General features: G+C 53.4%; 1 protein-coding gene and 1 pseudogene across 1 annotated transcript in view; one reads left to right on the top strand and one right to left on the bottom strand.

Annotated features, from left to right (window-relative positions):
- Positions 1-10,744, bottom strand: part of LOC133777327 (aryl hydrocarbon receptor-like) — a 57,039-nt gene extending 46,295 nt beyond the window's left edge. Inside the window, exons 1-4 of the mRNA XM_062216860.1 lie at positions 10,686-10,744; positions 7,226-7,417; positions 4,817-4,829; positions 3,163-3,175 (exon numbers count right to left, since the gene is read on the bottom strand). Of these exons, the coding sequence (XP_062072844.1) occupies positions 3,163-3,175; positions 4,817-4,829; positions 7,226-7,417; positions 10,686-10,744 (277 nt within the window). The remainder of the gene's footprint in view (positions 1-3,162; positions 3,176-4,816; positions 4,830-7,225; positions 7,418-10,685) is intronic.
- Positions 10,745-14,952: 4,208 nt separating this feature from the next.
- On the top strand, positions 14,953-20,587 carry LOC133777319 (heterogeneous nuclear ribonucleoprotein H-like; annotated as a pseudogene).
- Positions 20,588-21,022: the final 435 nt, after the last annotated feature.

The raw sequence follows: 21,022 nt of genomic DNA, 5'->3' as shown, positions 1-21,022 counted from the left end.
TTGCCATCACAGAGTCCCGAGGAACCCACGGACATTCCTGCCTCCACGTCCTGGGCCCTGGCCTGGGGTGGCCTTGGGTGGCTCCAGGTTACCTGGCTGTCAGGAGAGGAAGCAGGCGGGGGAAGGAATTCCCCACCATGGCAGCCTCACACCCAGGATGTTTCTCTTCAGAGCATGACATTAGGGCTGGGCCCAGGCGTCTGGAAAGCCCACGCAATTCTGCAGTGCTCAGCAGACACCTGCCAAGCACCGAGGTGGAGTTTCCATGATGAACAAGCCACGCCCCTGCCTTCGAGGGACTTGCTGCCCAGACCGGTGCCATGCTTCCAGTGTCTGTGGACCTCCAGCTCTGGACGAATTAAAACCAAAACAAAGGCTCATCGCAAATGAAGACATGAAAATAAAGTGATTTAAAAATAAGAACTTTATAAAAATGAAGGGATGACATTGTTCGGAAGCTCTCATCATGGTCACAATCATTCAGTTTTCTTACATTTTATTTACTTCAGAAAATTCAAGGCATGAGGAGTGGCAGCAAGGTTTTGGTGACACTGTCAGAGTTTGATGTGCACCCAGAAAGTACAGAGGGCCTCCTGCCTGCGGGCTCCCTGCATCCAACTGCAGCCAGTGCATCCAGGAGCCGGGCCCCTGTGGCTCAGCACACACTCTGCTGTGCTTTGCAAAACAAGCCCGACACTAACTTTCTATTTTTTTTGATAACTGGAGAAAATCCATCAACTGTCAAGAGAGGGAAACAACTGACAGGCTGGTTGTGCCATAGTTCAGATTCAAGAAATCCTGAGTCTTCAGGCTCAACCGTGCAACCCTGAAAAAGAAGCCACACGGCATCACTGCCGACACCCGTGACAGAAGCGAAGTTTCTTTCTTTTTTCTTTTCTTTCTTTCTTTCTTTTTTTTTTGACAGGCAGAGTAAATGAGAGAGAGAGAGAGAGACAGAGAGAAAGGTCTTCCTTCCGTTGGTTCACCCCACAAATGGCCACTACAGTGGCACACTGCGGCTCGCGTGCTGCACTGATCCGAAGCCAGGAGCCAGGTGCCTCCTCCTGGTCTCCCATGCAGCTGTAGGGCCCAAGCACTTGGGCCATCCTCCACTGCCTTCCCGGCCACAGCAGACAGCTGGACTGGAAGAGGAGCAACCGGGACAGAATCCAGCACCCCAACTGGGACTAGAACCTGGAGTACCAGCGCCGCAGGCAGAGGATTAGCCTAGTGAGCTGCGGTGCCAGCCAGAAGCGAAGTTTCTAACCTCCTGTCTCGAGCACCAGAGTCCCTGCAGCAGGCACTGGAAGCCCCTGTGGTCACCTGGCCAGTTCCAAGCAGCCCTGCAGAGCCACCAGCCTCCAGGCCCTGAGCCTTATTCCGGGGTAACCTGTAGAATGCACGTGTGCACACAGTGGTGCCAGATACACGCAGTTATCATGATCACCCTGGGGCCCTGGGTTACAGCCTCGTTTCTTTCCTTTTGTGCATTGGGAGATTCAGCACTAAGTGTGCATCACTCTGTTCAAGGAGAGGAGAAGGCAGCATAGCTGGGCTCTTCCTTCCTGCCCCTCCCACAGAGGACTCCCCGGCTGTGACGGATGCTCACGGCGGGCCTCTCCTGGACGATGTGTGCAGATGGAAAGATGAAGGGAAAGCTCCAGGGGTTTCAGGAAAACTGCTCCTTCTTTGGCAGAGACCCAGCTTAGGGGCCTTCTGCTCCTGCAGTCCTGGGTGGGAGCTGCTGACAGGGCGAGGCAGGCTCTCTGTCGCTCCAAGAGTGCCTCACCCTGGGAGATAATGTACTTTTCTTATGCTTAGGTCACTGAGATGAGATGGGGGAGGGGCAGTGTTGTGGTGCAGGAGGTTAAGTCACCCATTGCAATGCCAGCATCCCACACACCCACACTGAAGGGCTGGTTCAAGTCTCAGCTACACTGCTTCTGATCCAGCTTCCTGCAAATGCACCTGGGAAGGCAGCAGAAGACGGCCCAAGTGCTTGGGCCCCTGCCACCCATGTGGGAAACCAGGATGGAACTCCTGTCTCCTGGCTTCAGCCTAGCCCAGACCTGGCTGTTGCAGTCATTTGAGGAGTGAACCAGCAGATGGAAGATCTCTCTCTCTGTCTCCCCTACTCTGTCTTTTGCTCTGCCTTTCAAATACATAAATCAGAGAGAGAGAGAGAGAGAGAGAGAGAGAGAGATAATTTATTTCCAGTGGTTGCATGTAAGACCCTCCCACCTCAGCCATACTGAGGAGAAATGCAGATGGCCTGGGCTCATTTCTAGTTAGTGGGAGACCAGGCTACTGGGTCTGGGTTAGAGGAAGCAAGGGGAGGTGACTGCTGCTGTAGAGTTCCTCCCCTCCTTTCCTTTCCTGAGCTTGGACAGCAGTCCCACTGCTGTCATGTTGAAAGGCAGGTTCGTGGCAACAAAGCCTCTGATTGGTGAACAGGAAAATATTACCTTAAAGAAAAACTCCATTTCCTGGGCTTCCCTGGAAGTAGACAACCATGTAGGGCTGACAGCCAATGGAACGTAAGTGGACACAGGCCAGGGACAGCTGGACGTCAGCATCACCACTCACTCCTGGTTTCCTTCCCCCTACTCGGAGCACAGCACGACAGCTGGAGCTGGGACGTCACCTGGTGACTGAGAGGCAAGGGCCAGAGATACAGTCCCTGGTGCCACTGCATGGCTCACACCTTGTCTGGGGTGCTGTGCTTGGGTGAAAGAGATGATCAGAACCTGTGGGTTTATGTTTAAGTCTTTGATTCTGACACTTGTCAGTCACGAGAAAGCACAGGTCCTTGTTAAAGCATCAGTGGCTGTGGGGGAAGAGCCTCCTGCCCCCTGAACCCAGGCATACCCCAGGACAGGGCGTGGCCCAGGCAGGCTGTGCATCATCTCCAGGATGTCCACTCACCTCTCCCCAGGCCCAGGTCACCGGCTTTTCCTTTGCAAAGCTGGGCTGTGATTTTTAGATATAAAAGTTGACAGCGCAGCTGTCTGATGGATGGGAAGGTCACAGAAGTGCAGGAGCCTGGGGGAGCTGACCCAGGGAAGTCTCCACAACAGCGTCACAGGGCCTGGCCTGGAGCCAACAGTGAGTGAGAGCGAGTGTGTGTCCCCCTCTGTAGAGCAGGGCATGGACACAGGTCACCCAATGGGCCTCCCTGGCCCTGGACCAACTCCATGAACCCCAGGGTGAGGCTGCACTCAGGGTCTGCCAAGCACCAGCCATGGGGCCAGGTGGAGGCCGTGCTGCAGGTCTGGGCAAGGGGCTGCTTCCTCGCTGTGCCGCCTGGCAGTGCTCTGCCTGACCAGCCGTCTTGGCATGGGCTCTCTGCTGGCTCCATGCCCTGCCCAGCACTGCCCTTTTCACTGCCTTGGAGGAACACATTCGCACTCAAACACTGGGTCCTGGAGCCTAGTGAGGGCTGGATGTCCGGAGTCATGAAGGGTGTTATGTGGGCAATGGGGGAGGGAATGCACAGGCTCGGGGACCCCCGCAGCAGCTCGTGCAGGGGAACAAGTGCTCTGTCTCTGAGGCAGGACTAGACCCTATCAGGAGCTCGCCAGGGCCTGGTCCTGGCAGGTGCTGTGAGGGCTGTGACAGCGGCAGCGTGTGGCTGCCTGGAGAAAGCCCATCTCAATCCAGGAGAAGCAGCTGCACCCACATCTGTGTATCTTCAGCTCCACTGCCCAAGGTGACCAGTCAGCTGGCCACTGCAGCCAAGGGCCTGTGTAGCTCCCAGGGCTGAGCCCACCCCCTGGCACAAGCCTGGGCTCTGGTACTTTCTGGGGCCCCCTCCAAGGGTGTCAAGAGGAAGCAGACTTCCAGTGTGTGTCTAAAAGCTGAGTGGAATTCCCACAAGGTCAGCTCTCCAGCACTCAGTGTGTTTGGAGTGGTGCAGGCCCAACCCCAGGGTGGTTCTGAACTCTGTCATCTCCAGGAGAGGAACCTTGGCCTGTTCATCAGCGCACCTCCCTCTCCTCCCCACAGCCTCTGACCCCAGCTCAGATGTGTCTGACCACTGCTGGGCACCCCGCCTCGTCCAGCCCAGCTGGATCTGTCGTTGCCACTTTCCACAGTTATCACTGTATTTGGGGAATGTTTTGTGATCTTAGGTTACTTTCAGGGTCATCCTTGTCAAATTTTAGTTTCTTTAAAGTTGTTTTCTAGTTTAGGGTTCACATGTGAAACTTCTACATTTAGGGGGCATGGTCAACTTCTCAACACATACACAGATAAACCAACCACCCCGGCACTCGGCCTCCTCATGCCCTCTTCTTGTCTTTGTGCTTGCAACCTGCCCATTCCCCTGTCCCAGTTCTTCACACAGTGCCGTGAGCCACCGTCTGCCAAGCACCAGACTCCTGGCGTCCACCCACGGAGCTCCAGGGCCCACTGTCCAGCCATTCCCTGACCTCCACTTCCCAGCCTCTAGTAATCACTATTTTAAGTCTGGATCAAGTGTGCATATATATTATATATAAACGATTGCTGTTGTTTTTAATTTCTACACGGAGAGAAATGCGTCATGTGTCTTCGTGTCTTTCACGGAACACAGGGGTCTCTGGTTCCATCCGTTTGCTGCAAAGGTCAGGATTTCACTCTTTTTGTGGCAGAAATGCACTCCAGTGCATCCCTAAACCACATCTGCTTTATCCAATCATCTGTTCGTGATTATATGGCTCTTTCTGTGATCCTCACGCAAATCCAATCCTATTGGCAGTGGCTCTGTTTGCTTTTTTAAGTCTCGAAACACTGACATCTACTCGTCCCCAGAACAAGGACCATGGAGGAAGGCCACGTGGTGGGGAAATCTCAGCCCTCTGACTCCTGCTTCAGCTTCCCATTGCCAGAGTTCTTTCAAGACAGTGTAAGGAAGAATTGGTAACAGCGCAGCGGCCTCTCTCCTGCATAAGCCCGGAGTATATTTTCTTCCCATCACAGCAAAGACAAAACCACTGACAGAGGAGATGGTTTGGTAAGACGGAGACCTGTGATCATGGAAATCTTCAGCACCTGCTGTCCAGTGTGGCCACTGCCAGCCACACGTGGAGATGCAACTGGTGTGACCAGGGAGTTAAAGTTCTAACTACTGGATTTTAATTTATATAAGTTTAGATTTAAATAACTCTATGTGGCTAATAGCTACCATACTAGATAGTCAAGCTCTCAACCCTAATCCTTAGGGTAAAATGGATCACATAATTGAAAGCTCAGGCTGTAAAACATGACCAAAGAGAAACCCTGGATCTGAAAACAGAATATCCAAAATAAAAACACATGGGTGGTAGCTGCACAGCAACAAGCACACTTGCAGAGGGAAGGGTGGGATCCCTGCAGGACAAGCCGGCGGGGACCACCCTAAGCATAGCATGGAAGGGAGGCAGAAGGGAGAGCCCAGGTAGGCAGGGGACCTGCAGGACAGCACCCAGTGCACAGAATACTGTAACTGAGTTCCCCATGTAGAGCAAAGTAAAATAACTGGGGAAATACTGGCCAAAAGTTTATCAAGTTTGATGAGGAATATAAATCTACATTCAAGAGGATCTGTGAACCTCATCAGAAAGTACATAGAGGGGCTGGTGCAAGCCGTCTGCAGTGCTGGCATCCCACACGGGCACCGGTTTAAGTCCCAGTTCCCCCACTTCAGATCCTGCTCCCTGCTAATGTGCCTGGGAAAACACCTGAGGATGGCCCAAGTCCTTGGGCTCCTGCACCCACGTGGGAGACCCAGAAGAAGCTCCTGGCTCCTAACTTCGTACTGGCCTAACTCCGGCAGTTGCAGCCATTTAGGGAGTGAACCAGTGGATAGAAGACTCCAACTCTCTCTTTCTCTCTCTCTGTAGTTCTGCCTTTCAAATAAATAAATAAATCTTAAAATTAAAAAAGTACATATAAAATCACACAGAAACTACTGGAAGCCAAAGATAAAGAGGAAAACATTAAAAGATGTATCACACACAGGAGAAATGATAAGAATAACCTTCCTGGAGCCAGCACTGTGGTGCAGTGAGTTAAAGCCCCCGCCTACAGCACTAGCATCCCATATGGGCGCCGATTCAAGTCCCAGCTGCTCCACTTCCAATCCAACTATCTGCTATGGCCTGGGAAAGCAGTAGAAGATGGCCCAAGTTCTTGGGTCCCTGCATCCATGTGGGAGATCTGGAAGAAGCTCCTGGCTTCAGATCGGCCCAGCTCTGGCTGTTGCAGCCATCTGGGGAGTGAACCAGCGAATGGAAGATCTCTCTCTGTCTCTGGCTCTACCTCTTACTGTAACTCTGTCTTTCAAATAAATAATAATAAAAAAAAATCTTTTAAAAGAAAGAATAACCTCCTTTTCATCAAAAGTAATGCAAAGCAGAAAGTAACAGAAGACATATCTAGGGGCCGGCGCTGTAGCGCAGTGGGTTAACGCCCTGGCCTGAAGTACCAGCATCCCATATGGGCGCCAGTTCAGGACCTAGTTGCTCCACTTCCAATCCAGCTCTCTGTTATAGCCTGGGAAAGCAGTAGAAGATGACCCAAGTCCTTGGGCCCCTGCACCCACGTGGGAGACCCGGAAGAAGCTCCTGGCTCCTGGCTTTGGATCAGCACAGCTCTGGCTGTTACGGCCAACTGGGGAGTAAACCATCAGATAGAAGACCTCTCTCTCTCTCTCTCGCTCTCGCTCTCGCTCTCTCTTTCTCTCTCTCTGCATCTCTTCTCTCTGTGTAACTCTGACTTTCAAATAAATAAATAAATCTTTTTTAAAAAAAGAAGACATATCTAAAGTTTTAAAAGAAAAGTAATCAACATAGAATTCTATATCCAGCAAAAAAAATAGTCCTTTAAAAATGAAGATTTGGCTAGCTAGATAAATGACAAAACAAATGTGTAATAAAATTTTATTTGCAGAATCTAATTGGTGGGTATATGATTGCTCATTATAATTTTTTTAACTTTTCTATATGCTTAAAATCTTTCATAATACAATGTTGAGGGAAAAAATGGGCAAAATAAAGACGTTTTCAGGTAAACCACAGCTGGAAGAACCCATCTCAGTGGCTCCACACAGAGCTTTAGCAGCAGGAGCTCCTCTGGGAAACTTTGTCAGGCTGCAGATCCCACTGCACAGCTCCGTCTCACGGGGCCACCACTGTGTGGCCCGAGACGCAGGAACAGAACTCTGCTCAGAGCCTCCGACACTCTGCTTCAAAGCTGCAGCCCCCACTCACCTGCGAGGTAGCCCTTCACCTTCAGGTAGCCCACGGTCAGCCTGAGGATGGACAGCTTGTCCAGCCGGGTGCACACGTCCTCGGGGAAGGGCAGCAAGCTGGTGAGTTTGTTCAGCTCCTGATTCAGCCGGTCCCGGTGCCTTTTGGAAGGATTGGACCTGGCTCCCTCCAGAGATGGTGCTTTAGGACTTGGGGGGAAAGAGAACGGTGGTCACTGCCCCACCTTCCTCTGCAACTTCACTCTTATCTCACCCCCAGGTTCCAACACTGGCCCGGCACTGTGAGCCCAAGCCCTGGTGTCCAGCCTCAGTTCTGCCTGTGCAGAAAGCGCCTCCTGTGGGCCCTCGGAGGCTCCCTTACACCCATGCCCATCCCCCTGCCTCTCCTTACCCATCCACCCAAGGCTGCTCCTCTGTCTTTATGCTTACAGGCTTCCCCAAATTCCACATTTCCCACAGACAACCGAAAGAATAGCCACTGGGTGCTGGCGCCCTGCCCTGACCAGGAGGAGGGGTGGCCACTGCTGAAGATACTTCTCTCCTCTGCCTCCAGGGTGCAGCACACAGAGCAGGGCACATCTAGGACAGTGAATATTTGGAAGACAAGTGCTCTACTCCACTTATTTTTCCAGAGGTGAAACATGAATGAAGCAGTTTCTGCCTCATTTATAAATGGCACTGAAAGTTCCTTGCCTTCAAGGATGCTGTGCAGGAAACATCACTCTGGTGGGTACACAGTAGGTGCTCAATGCATGTGCACCTTTTATACTAGTAGAAAAAAGAAAATGAACGAAAAACGAAAACAGCACTTCCAGCTAGGCAGCAACACTCTAGGCTGTGAACCCAAGAAAAGGAACTTCAAGAACCAGTTTGACATCTTTGGACCCCACACAAGGGGTACAGAAGGGCCCGGGAAGCAAAGAGCTGTGACACAACTCCTCCTCTTTTCTCTGCCTGACTGCCCAGGAAAACCACAGACGGGACCACGCCAGAGACAGCTGTCCAGAGCTCCGAGAGCTGCCTGAGGGAGTGAGGGGGCACCCAGCACCCTGCCACTCACCAAGCACCTGGGAGCCGGGGCCACAAGGAGGCTGCTGCCAGCTTCCCGCTTCCAGTGCCGGGACTCCAGCAAGGAAGTCAGGAGCTACAGAGAACCAGGACTCAAGTTCAAGTTCAGAGTGGGATGGCAGAGTGGTGGCTTTCAGGCGAGGCTGACTCAACCCCATGCAGTGGTAGGGTAGGTGCCTGGCTCCCACAGCACCGTGAACAGGGTGCCCTGGGCTGACTGGTGGAGGGTGCTAGAGGCACACTCAGCTCCATACACACCCCCAGGCCTGTTTCATAGCAGATTTTTTTTTTTTACAGGTAGAGTTAGACAGTGAGAGAGAGGCAGAGAGAAAGGTTTTCCTTCCATTGGTTCACCCCCCCCCCCCAATGGCTGTTACCACCAGTGTGCTGCGCAGATCCAAAGCCAGGAGCCAGGTGCTTCCTCCTGGTCTCCCATGTGGGTGCAGGGCCCAAGCAGGTGGGCCATCCTCCACTGCCTTCCCGGGCCACAGCAGAGAACTGGACTGGAAGAGGAGCAGCCAGTGCCCGAATTCCTTCAAAAACGCCATGCACATGTTTACAGCCCTCAGCGACCCAGCTCAGCAGAAGGCCCCACATTCACACCGTGGGGCTTCACAGCCGGGCACAGAGGAAGCAGGCGCCCGGCGAGCTGTGGGCAGGGCTGTGGACTGCGCTGCTCCATTCACTCCCCTCACTCTCAGTGTCCAGCAGCCTCCCCCGCCTCCCACTACCTCCAGACAACCATCCACAAGGAAGGCTGGGCTGGGGTCCAAAGCAAGTGTGGCTCTGCCAGGTGAGCTCTCATCGCCCAGCCTCTCTGCTTCAGCTGGGAATCTGAGTCATAAAAGCCCACTCGAATCAAACAAAACAGCACAGCTGGTGGGACGCTGAGAACCCACGCAGAGCTTTAGCAAATGGGAGTGCCTATCGCGGGAGCTACTCCTAACGGGCCACTCACCACTCAGCTCGGTCCCCAACAAGCAGAACTGCCCGGACATCACAGCTGGCTCGAGCTGGGCTCCCGACACCCCAGGCTGTGGCCTGTGTGCAAACCTGCACGACTGCCGAGCACCCCCAAGCTCTGGGTCCTGAAATGGGAGCAGCCAGTGCTTCCCAAAGACGGGGTGGAGTCTGGTAGCGGAGACGGCTGCTGGCGGCACAGGTGTGCAGCGGGGAGGGCTACCGTGGGATCTGGGGACACAGGTGTGCAGCCGGGACCGACTTGAGGGCCGCCGCACGCAGAGCCGCGCCCGGGCGACCTCCGTGCGCTGTGAAGCGGCCGGGCCCTGCGCCAGCGCCGGTTGAGAACGCATGGACATCCCGGTTACAAGACAGGCAGGCAGCTCCCTCGGAACGCCCGACACCCCAACGACCTCCGATCTCAAACGTCTTCCCCACCTCCGGCCTGGAAAAGCCACTTCTCCCGGTGCCGCGGCTCTGGGATCCGCCGCCTGCCGGCGGGTTTCACCGCGTCTCCACACCGGGGTAAAACGCACAACTCAGCACCCGCGCCGCCCCGCAGCTCCTGCAGCGGCGGGGCCGCCCGCCCCGGACGATGCGACGCCGCTCTGTGCGTCGCGGCTCTCTCCTCGCACTACGTGCTTCTAATCAAACGAAATGAGCACACTCTCGGACGCGGGCCTCCTCCCGCACCGCAGACCCCGCGCTCCATCGGCTCCCGGCTTCCAGGGCCCGCGGCCGCGCCCAGGGATTGCGGGGAGGGGTCTCCGCGGCCCCAGGTCAACCGCAACCGCGGCGCAGTCGCAGCCCAGGGGGCAGCGGACAGAACAAACCCCCGGATCTGGCGCCCGCTCGCGAGTCCCCGCAGCCCTGCCCAGCCCGACCCCGGGATCCGGCCCCAGCTCGCGAGTTCCCCAGCCCTGCCCAGCCCGACCCCGGGATCCGGCCCCAGCTCGCGAGTTCCCCAGCCCAGTCCAGCCCGACCCCGGGATCCGGACCCCGCTCCCATGTCCCCGCAGCCCTGCCCAGCCCGACCCCGGGATCCGGACCCCGCTCCCATGTCCCCGCAGCCCTGCCCAGCCCGACCCCGTGATCCGGACCCCGCTCGCGAGTCCCCGCAGCCCAGTCCAGCCCAAGCCGGCACAGCCGGGGGGCAGCCCCGAGCCGCAGGGAGCGCAGTCCGGGCGCCAGGAGCTCCGCCTGGGTCCTCCGTCTGGGCCGACCCGGGCCCGAACGGGGCCTTGAACTCACGGTCAAGGTTTAAACACACACACACACACACACCCAAAACCCAAAACCCAATACCCAGCAGCGGTTCGCCGGCGGACGGGGGCTTTAAGACGAATCCACCCTGTGGGCGAACTCCGCGTCCGGTGCCTTGACGGACCTCCCCCAGCCCCAGCCACGCGCCGGACCCCCGCGCGCGTACCTCCTCCGCACCGGCTTCTTCCTCTTCCTCGCCGCGTACTTGCCCGCGGCGGGCAGCATGGTGGCTGCAGCGGCCGCCTCCCCCGCCGGCAGCACAAAGGGCGCGGACGCGGGCTGGTGGGCCAGGGCTGCGGGGTCGCCGCCCCGCCCGGAGGTGCCTGCCGGGAGCGGACCACACGCGGGGCTGCGGCCAGAGGATCCCCGCCCGGATCCCCGCGCGCCGAGGCGCCGCCCCCTGCGCCTGCCCAGACCCCCGGAGGGGCTGCGGCGACCTCCTCCCGGCCCGGGCGTGCGAGGGGCGCGGGGGTCGGTGTCGCACTTCCGCCTGCAGGGACAGAGACCTGCGAGCTCCCCTCCCCCGGGCCCCCGGCCCAGCCCCGCGCGCCTCACCCCAGCGCGGGGCTCCTTCCCGGTAGGCGCTCGCCCCTGGGCCGGCTCGGAACCACAGCGCCTCCGCGGACCCCGCGGCCGCCGGGAGGTGCTTCGCGTCCAGCAGCCGACGGCGCCGGCGGTGCCCGCCTCGCGCCCGGGGTCGCCTCGGGCGGGGGTCTAGCGCCGGAACCGGAGCTGGCGGTGGCTTCCGTGGGTGCGGGCGGCGGAGGCTGCCGCTCACCCGGGCCGCCGAGGTCGGGTCGCCCGGGCCCGGGCGTGGCTCGGGGTGTGAGAGGCGCCTTTATTCTCCCGGCGTCGCAGCGTTCGCACAGCCGAAACCGCCGAGGACTCGTTTCAGACGCCGAGTCCCGGTCGCCCGGACGCACGTGGATTCTCCGACCCGAGGGGACAGGGCACGGAGGCCCCGCGAGCCGCCCTGCCGCCGTCCGAGCCCAGGAGCAGGCCGGGGTCCCTCTCCGCTCTGCTCCGGGCTGGGGACCCCCGCCCGCCCCGGCGCCCGATCCCCGAGCCCAGCAGCTCCAAGTTCTTCACGGTTTTCTCTGAGAATTGAAAACGCCTGCAGTCCCCGCGGCCGCGTCCCGGAGCAGTGCGGGGCCCTCTCCCAGGCGGACTCGGCTTCCTTCTCCTGCGCTCCCAGAAGCGTGGCCGCCGGGTCCTCGGGGGCATCCGTGCGTGGTGTTTAAGGGGACCTGGTGGTTGTGTCACCGGAGATGGCTGCCCCGGGGCGCTGGGCGCAGGAAAGAACTCGGACCTGAGAGAGAGCAGCCCGGGTTCGTGGGGCTGGGCGTCCATCAGGACGGAATCTGCGGGAGACTGCTCGGTCCTTCACGCAGGGAAGGGAAGGGTGCGCGGTCTGATGGGGAGAGCGCTCGGGGAACCCAGAGCGCAGGTGTTCGGACGGGGCTTTGGGAATGGGTCCAGTGCTTGCCGCCAATTCTCCTTCCCTCCCTGTCCTGGACAGAGGGCCTGCTGAGTGTGAATTAGGTGAAACTCCTCCCCGGGTTTCACTGCTCGGGTTATCAGTGGGGAGCCCGCTTTCCCGAGGGTGCTTCCTGGGGGAGGCCGTGGGGTTTTATTGCCCGATGCGATCAGAGTGGCCGCTGGTGCCTGGCAGAGAGGATTCTCCTGGGGGAAGGCCTGGACCACCTGTTTGTTTCCCGGGGTGTGGGCGGGACTTTGTGGGGAGAACACTGGGCCGCTTCCCGGAGTTCCTTCCCAGCAAACTGTGTTTTCCTTAGTCCCCTCACACACACGTCCCACCGACAGTTGTGCTGGTTTTCTGTCCCACCAGCAGTATGTAAGGGTTCCCTGTCTCCCCGTCCTCTCCAGCATCTGTTCCGGCTCGTCTAAGCTTAGCCGGGTGATTACTGGAGGCTGGGAAGCGGGGAGGTTGGACAGCAGGTAGCAGAACATAGAAGGAGACAGTGCTGGTGGTCCCCAGTGGGGCGACTGCAGCGGCAGTGTTGTACACACGCACTGAGACCTGGCGAGAGGGGCTGGCAGGCTCCAAACGGAGAAAGGTGGGGAGGGGGGATGCTGAGTTGCTCTCCCTGCTGTCGTCAGTGTTTCTATTCCCCCTGTGTCTGCTCCATGTCTGCCACAAACCTCACTGCTATGTGGCTTAGGGGTGGGCAGTGTTGTGGGCTGGGTCGGGTGGCTTCAGCTTTTTGCTTTGGCTTGGAGCCAGAGGGGAAGCTGGGCTAGAAGCCATGAGTTAAAGTCACAGAGACAAGGGCAGAAGCCATGCAGAGTTCAGAGGAACGGAACCCTGGTTCCAGCCAGGAAACCTCGGCAGGCATCACGCCAGTGCTGGGGAGCGGCGGTGATCGGCTCCCTTCTCTTTTTTCGCTGATTGCTGGTTCCTCTCCTTGATTGGATTATGATAGTTCTATTTCCTGGAGCAGAGGTTGCAAGTGCATGGCATCCTCAGACTCTCAACTTGTAGAGTGACCCATGCGGATCTGACGGGTCCATCTCCTTCCGGAAGATGGGTGCTCTCGGGATGGGAGGAGGGGCTGTCATGTGTGATGAGTGCCGTCATCTAGGGAATTTTTGCTGAGGAAGGGGCCCTACATGTGCGCATGCAAGCATGCAGGGCCCAAGGCAGTACCGTAGTGGAATGTGTGATATTTTTTGTTTGCTGCTGTGCAAGTGTGTATGGATTTAAAAAAAAAATTTGAAGTACTCTTGTGGTAGTTTCCTATCACTGTTGTAACAAATTACCACCAACTGGGCAGCCTGAAACCACACACAATACTCTTCTCACAGTCCCAAGCGTCACAAGCCCGGTGTTGGCCATACTGCTGCTGTCTACAGGCTCTAGGTGAGAACCCATTTCCAGTTCAGGTTGTTGGCAGAATCCAGCTCCCTGTGGCTGGGGGACTCAGGTCCCAGTCTCCCTGATGGATACCAGCCAGGGCCGTGCTGGGCACCTCGAGGCCACCTGTGCTGGGCACCTTGCGTGAGGCTGCCCGTGCCACTCCTCCCATCTCCACTCAGGTCCCTCACAGGCGCCTCCTTCTTTTCCCTGGACTCCTCTCCTTGGGTCAGAACCTCTTGGGAAGTCCCTGACAGTGTCCTTGTTTTAACAAGGCAAACCCAGTCCCGTGTGTGTCATGTAATGTAACACACAGGGGACCAGAGTGTGATGCTCAGGGCCACTCTTCCGCCTGCACTGAGGACTGCGTCTGCTCTGTCCATCTGCTAAGCAGTTCCCCAGAGCAGTGGGCTCACTAAGCACTGTTCTGCCCCACTGGCCAGTTTCTTTATTCTCACTTTGAGAAGTAATGACTTGAACAGCTTTTTCTTTATTCATAAGTTGATGCTTTAAACTTGATTTTTGTGTGTTAATTTTGAGACACTGTTGAACTCACTTATTATAATAGCCGAAAAATTCCCATCTTCGGGAAGCACAAAGAACCAAAATTAAATGCAACTGCAAAAGGATCTCGCTGGGGCTGGCTCTGTGGCGCCGTGGGTTGAAGTCCTGGCCTGAAACGATGGTATCCCAGCTCTCTGCTGGAAGATGACCCAGGTCCTTGGGTCCCTGTACCCATGTGGGAGACCTGGAAGAAGCTCCTGGCCTCTGGCTTCGGATCAGCGCAGCTCCAGCTGTTGCGGCCATCTGGGGAGTGAACCAGCAAATGGAAGACCTCTCTCTCTCTGTCTCTATCTCTCTCTGCAACTCTGTCTTTCAAATAAATAAAATAAATCTTTAAAAAAAAAAAACACTCGCTAAGGCACATCACAATCAAGTTGTCTCTGGGTCTGCAGGCCCGGTGGAGTTCCTGCCTCTGTCTGGTCTTGCAGGAGGTGTGGAGCTTTGTCCTCAGACCGGTCTTTTCCTCTGTGTCTCTGATTTCTGTGATGGATAATAAATCTAAACAAGGCCACTCTCGCTGCTAGATTTTTAAAACTTTTTTCAAAAAAAGTTTTTTTTTTTTATTTGAAAGAGTTACACAGAAAGAGAAGCAGAGGCAGAGAGAGACAGAGGGAGAGGTCTTCCTTCCGCTGGTTCACTCCCCAATTGGCCACAACAGCCAGAGCTGTGCCAATCCAAAGCCAGGAGCCAGGAGCTTCCTCCAGTTCTATGCACACGGATGCAGGGGCCCAAGGACTTGGGCCATCTTCTACTGCTTTCCCAGGCCATAGCAGAGAGCTGGATCAGAAGTGGAGCAGCTGGGACTGGAACCGGCACCCATATGGGATGCTGGTACTGCAGGTAACAAAAAGCTAATACAGAAAAATTGGTACCAGAAGTGGTATTCTTAACTACACCCGAGTATGGGGAGGAGACTGGAATTTATTCAGTGGAAAAGACTGGAAGAGTTTTCAGGAACAGGGTAGAGAAAGGCCAGAGTGCTGTAAGCCGAGTCATGGGCAGCTGTTGTGAGGGTGCAGAGAAGCAGAATGCTGACGTAAATGTGGACATTAAAGGCCGTGCTGATGGAATTTTAGATGGAAATGAGGACGCCATCAGGAATCTCAGCAAAGAACCGAGAGCCGAGAGAAATGCAGCTGGTAGAACAAGCAGGTGTCTCAGAAAGGAGCTAAACATGCGGTCTGTATTCAGACTGGGGCTAATAAGGGGAGGGGGTCCAGATCTTCCTGTCATTTTTCCTACCCCATCCCACCTTCTTCTCCTGGACAAAGAGTTTGCTGGGTGTGAAATAGGTAAAATTCTTGCCAAGGTTTTATTGCCCAGTGTTATCAGACTGGGTGGTCCACTTGGTGCTGGGCAGAGGATTCTCCTGGAGTGATTTTCTTGGGGGAAAGGCTGGGGCCCCCAGTAAAGTCAAGGAGCACGGGCAGGACTTTGTAGCAGCTTCCAAGGCTGCTTCTGACGCTGCTCCATTCCTTTCTGGGGGTGCTTTGTTTTCCTTTGCCCCCTCTCTCACCCAGAGGCTAACCTTTATGTTCCCACCTACCAGGTTCACTGCATAGGACACAGAGACCACAGGAAGATCTATAAGGCAGTCCCATAAAAGTCTTCCTGAGACCAAACGCTGAAGAGGGTGTTAGAGAAATGAGGTGGGAAGACTCTCTGTGTTCAGACAGGCACCAGAGATGGTGGAGGATCGAAGCAGCTTATTTTGTCAGTGGGCTCAGCTGGAATCACTTCCCGAGTACTGAGCCACAATCCCAAGTTTCTTACAATATTTATAGGATTTCCAGGATAAAAATCAAGTCGGGAATATAGATTTGTGCAAGATTTAAGGAGTTAATGAAGTGGTAATCCCTGCTCACCCAACTGTCCCAAGTCCACATGAAGTGGGGGAAGTGCAGCTTAATTTTTATTCCAGACCTTTGCCTTGAATAAAGCGAATTCTTGATGCTATCATATGTAAAGTAAATTTTATTCAGAATGTGAGAAAGTGAACACATATGTGAGCACAGGTGGAGAAGAGGTGGGGGGGGGGGGGGGGCTCAGCACCTACTCCAGTCCTGGTCAGCGCAGAGTAACAGGTCTTCCAGTTGTCGGCCTCTTTTATGGGTTAGAAAGGGAGTGGCTATTTACATGGTGTCTGCCCACCCAGGTCCCAGGTGAAGGATACAGCCTGGGAAGGGGGCTGTTTGACAAGCAGGCAGATAGGGTTATACATGGAGTGGGGGTGATGGCTTCCAGGTACCTCCAGCTCTGATCTACCAAGCTAGCCACCTGCCTTATCCCTTATCAGAAGCATGCGGATGTATTTTTGGTAAGAATTGTTAACAAAAAAAGATTTTTTATTAAATAAAGGCATTTGAAATAAAACATTTGTCCTAAAGGAGAATGTCTGGATTACCTTAAACTGAAAAGGATAGGGCATAAAACCCTGCAGTTGTTTAAGTAACTCACAGATAATCTGAGTGAGTCACAGATTTGAGAAGGATAAATCTTACTAAAAAATTTTTTTTTGTGTGTGAGAAAGTTGTGTATAATTTTTAAAATATTATTTGTTTTCTCAAAATTGAGCAATAATATCAAAAGTACACTGACATAAAGCTGGTATTTGGTCCTTTGTGTTAAAGCAACAAGGTTTTTTTTTTTTTTAAGACTTATTTATTTGAAAGTTAGAGTTACACAGAGAGAGGAGAGGCAGAGAAAGAGAGAGAGAGAGTTGTCTTCCACCCGCTGTTTGACTCCCCAATTGGCCACGACGCCGGAGCTGTGCTGATCCGGAGCCAGGAACCAGAGCTTCTTCCAGGTCTCCCACGCAGTTGCAGGGGCCCAAGGACTTGGGCCATCTTCTACTGCTTTCCCAGGCCATAGCAGAGAGCTGGATGGGAAAAGGAGCAGCCAGGACTAGAACCGGTGCCCATATGGGATGCCGGTGCTTCAGTCCAGGGCATTAACCTGCCACACCACAGCACCGGCCCCAAGGTTTTTGTTTTTTTTTTTTTTAATAGATTATTTGAAAGAGTTAGAGAGAGAGAGAGAGAGAGAGAAAGACAGAGAAATCTTCCATCTGCTGGTTCTCTCCCCAGTAGCTGTAATGGGCGGAGCTGGGCTGGTCTGAAGCCAGGATCCAGGAGCTTCTTCCTGTGGGTGCAGAGGTCCAAGGACTTGGGCCATCCTCTGCTGCTTTCCCAAGTGTATTAGCAGTGAGCTGGATTGGAAGTGGAGCGGCCAGTACACGAACCAGTGTCCATAAGGGATGCCAGCGCTACAGTCGGTGGTCTAACTCCTTACCACAATGCTGTCCCCAAGATTTCTGTTAGTGGGGCCAGTGCTGTGGCATAGTGGGTAAAGCCACACTACCTGCACTGCCAGCATCCCATATGGGTGCCAGTTCAAGTCCCAGCTGCTCCACTTCTTCTTTTTTTTTTTTTTTTAACCACAGAGTTAGACAGTGAGAGAGACAGACAGAAAGGTCTTCCTTTTCTGGTAGTTCACCCACCCAAATGGCCACTACGGCCGGCGCACTGTGCCAATCTGAAGGCAGGAGCCAGGTGCTTCTTCCTGGTCTCCCATGCGGGTGCAGGGCCCAAGCATCTGGGCCATCCTCCACTGCCTTCTCGGGCCACAGCAGAGAGCTGGACTGGAAGAGGGGCAACCGGGACAGACTCCGGCACCCCAACCGGGACTAGAACCCGGGGTGCCAGTGCCGCAGGTGGAGGATTAGCCTAGTGAGCCGCGGCACCGGCCTTCTCCACTTCTGAAGTAGCTCTCTGCGATGCCCTGGGAAAGCAATAGAAGATGGCCCCTGCATCCGTGTGCATAGAACTGGAGGAAGCTCCTGGCTCCTGGCTTTGGATCGGCACAGATCTGGCCATTGTGGCCAATTGGGGAGTGAACCAGCGGATGGAAGACCTCTCTCTCTCTCTCTCTCTCTCTCTCTCTCTCTCTCTGCCTCTCCTCTCTCTGTGTAATTCTGCCTTTCAAATAAATAAATAAATTTTTAAGAAAATTTCCTGTTAGTAAAATTTTGAAAGAACTTTTGATCTTTTAATCTTTAAATTTGTTTTTTCTTTAACCATCTCCTCGACTATAGTTTCTCGTTTTTACAGCTTCTGTGTAATTAGTGATTGTCTTCCTCAACTTTAAAAAATTATTTATTTGAAAGGCAGAATGACAGAGAGGTGTAGGGGGAAGGACATACATACACACACACACACACACAACATCCACTGGTAAATTCCTTAAACACCTGCAACAGCTGAGGCCGGGCCAGGCCAAAGCCAGGAGCCAGGAACTCCATCCAGGTCTTCCACATGAGTGGCAGGAACCCACGTACTTGGGTCATCATCTGCTGCCTCCCAGGTCCAGCCTCAGGAAGCAGAGTATCCAGGACCCACACCAGGCACTCCAACATGGGATACAGGGGTCCTAAGCAGCGGCTTAATCTGCTGCACCACAGTGCCTACCCCTCAACTTTACAGTCCACTCGAGTTCTGAGTCTATTAAGACATGACATTAGGGGCCGGCGCTGTGGCGTAGCGGGTTAATGCCCTGGCCTGAGGCACTGGCATCCCATGTGGGCGCCGGTTCTAGTCCTGGCTGCTCCTCTTCCAATCCAGCTCTCCGCTGTGGCCTGGGATGGCAGTGGAGGATGGCCCAGGTCCATAGGCCCCTGCACCCACGTGCTCCTGGTTTCAGATCGGCACAGCTCTGGCCATTACAGCCATCTGGGGAGTGAACCAGCAGATGGAAGACCTCTCTCTCTGTCTCTACCTTTCGCTATAACTCTGTCTTTCAAATAAATAAAATAAATCTTTTTTAAAAAAAGACATGACACTAAAAATGTTTATATTAGAAGCCTAGGATAACAGGATGAATTGACTTTTTTTTTTTTAATTTGAGAGGCAGAGAGAGTGAGACAGAGACATATTTCCCATCCATGGGTTCAATCCCCAAATGGCCACTACAGCCAGATTCGGGTCAGACAGAAGCCATGAGCTACAAACTCCATCCAGTTCTCCCAAACAGTCTTCTGCCTCTCCAGGCTCATTATCAGGCAGCTGGATCAGAAATGAAGCAGCCAGGATTTGAACCAGCACTTTGATATGGGGTGCTGGTGTCACAAGTAACTTAAAATGGCTTAAACTGCTGCACCACAACACCAGTCCCTAAATTCTTTATCCCTGGCTTTTCTTGGTGTATTTAAGTTGTTCCATATAATCAGATGATTTCATGTGTTTTTATTGTTTTAAATAGTTAACTATTCTTTTTTTCAAAAAAGACTTATTTATTTGAAAGGAAGAGTTAGAGAGAGAGAGAGAGAGAGAGAGAAAGAGAATGTCTTCCACTCACTAGTTCACTCCTCAAATGGTTGCAACAGCCAGGGCTGGGCCAGGTTGAAGCCAGGAGCCAAGAGCTAGCCTCATCTGGATCTCCCACATGGTTGGCAGGAGCCCAAATACTTGGGCCATCTTCAGCTGCTTTCCCAGGTGCATTAGCAGGGAGCTTGATTGGAAGTGGAGTAATCAAGACCAGAACCAGGGCTTTTACAGGATGCTGGTGATGCAGAGGGTGGTTTAACCCACTGAACCACAGCCCCATGAGTTAGGTATCTTATTCAAAATTTTCTTGTTTATAGTCTTTTCTAAATGCTATATACTCATAACCTTGAACACATAGTATCCCAGTGTTTAACTAAATTCAAGTACTTTTCCATCAGGTTTGGCTTTCCCATTACCTGGAATACTTTCTATAAGGATAAACAAGCACATATAACTCTAGAGACCTCTACTGAAGTAGTTTCCAAGATCAAAGAAAATGCATATATTCCCAGTATATCAAGTTCTTTTAAAAGCAATGGGGCTGAAGTTAGAACTCACTGTGGCCCACCACAAAAGCTTACATGGATATCCATATGTCCCCATGACAGATGTGGGGCTGGCAGAGGGTACAACAACATGAGCAGAAGAGATGGCTTTCAGAGGATGAGGTGCGGTGCTATGGTGTAGGCTATGGAGGCTATGATCATTATGAGAGCTATGTTAACTATGGATCTGGGTCAGATAGATTTGGAAGACTTTGGTTCCTGTTTTTCAGGAATGTGTGATCATGGATATGATGCTGGTGGCTCTACTTCCCAAAGTACAACAGGGTACTGTGTACACATGCAGGGATTGCCTTACAGAGCAACTGAGGATGACTTAAATTTTTCTTACCTTTCAACACTGTGAGAATTCACATTAAAATTGGTCCCAATGATAGAGTAACTTGGTGAAGCAGATGTTGAGTTTGCAACTCATGGTGGTGCTGTGGCAGCTATGTCAAAAAGACAAAGCAAAAATGCAACACAAATGTGTAGAGCTCTTCCTGAACTCTACAGCAGGAGCAAGTAGTGGTGCTTACGGTAGTCAAATGATACTGGAGACCTGGTCTTGTCAAATCAGTTCACTTATGGTGACCTAGACAGCCAGCAACTGAGTGGAGGTTACAGAGGGCACAGCAGAGCAGTGTGCATGTATTCAGTAGCTTAGAGCCATGAACAGCAGCAACTACACAGTGGAAGCTGTGTGTCAGTGGGCGTAAATGGAATGGGAGGAGTGTCTGTCATGTCCAGTATGAGTGGTGGATGATGAATATAATTGATCCTGATCGCTGAGTGTTGGCCAACTTTTTTATAGAGAAAAATACAACTTGAGATGAACAGTTTTTGCAATACAAGTTTGTGATTTGTGCTTATTCTGTAGGCGGAAATCAAGATTGTTTTAAAGACATAAGGTTCAGTATTTTTGAACATGAGTCACCTGGGATACAACAGCAGTTTACTGTCTACCTGCTAAACAATTTTCAGCTTTTCTCAGATTAGCTACATTGTAAGCAGTAAGCATATTTAGGTTAAAGCAATTGAATTATGTTAACTGTCACTCTTATACTACATTGCATTAAACATTGGATACATGTTGAAAACTTTTTTTTTTTTTTATGGTAAAGCTTCAATATGGGAGTTGTATCTAGAATTACAAGTGAAAACTTTGGCATGTTTGTTAACCATAGTTTCATTTAATAAC

The sequence above is a fragment of the Lepus europaeus genome, chromosome 2 (assembly GCF_033115175.1).
Source record: "Lepus europaeus isolate LE1 chromosome 2, mLepTim1.pri, whole genome shotgun sequence".
Taxonomy (NCBI): Eukaryota; Metazoa; Chordata; class Mammalia; order Lagomorpha; family Leporidae; genus Lepus; species Lepus europaeus.
The sequence above is the reverse complement of the archived record's forward strand: the minus strand, read 5'-3'. Positions and strand labels throughout refer to the sequence as shown.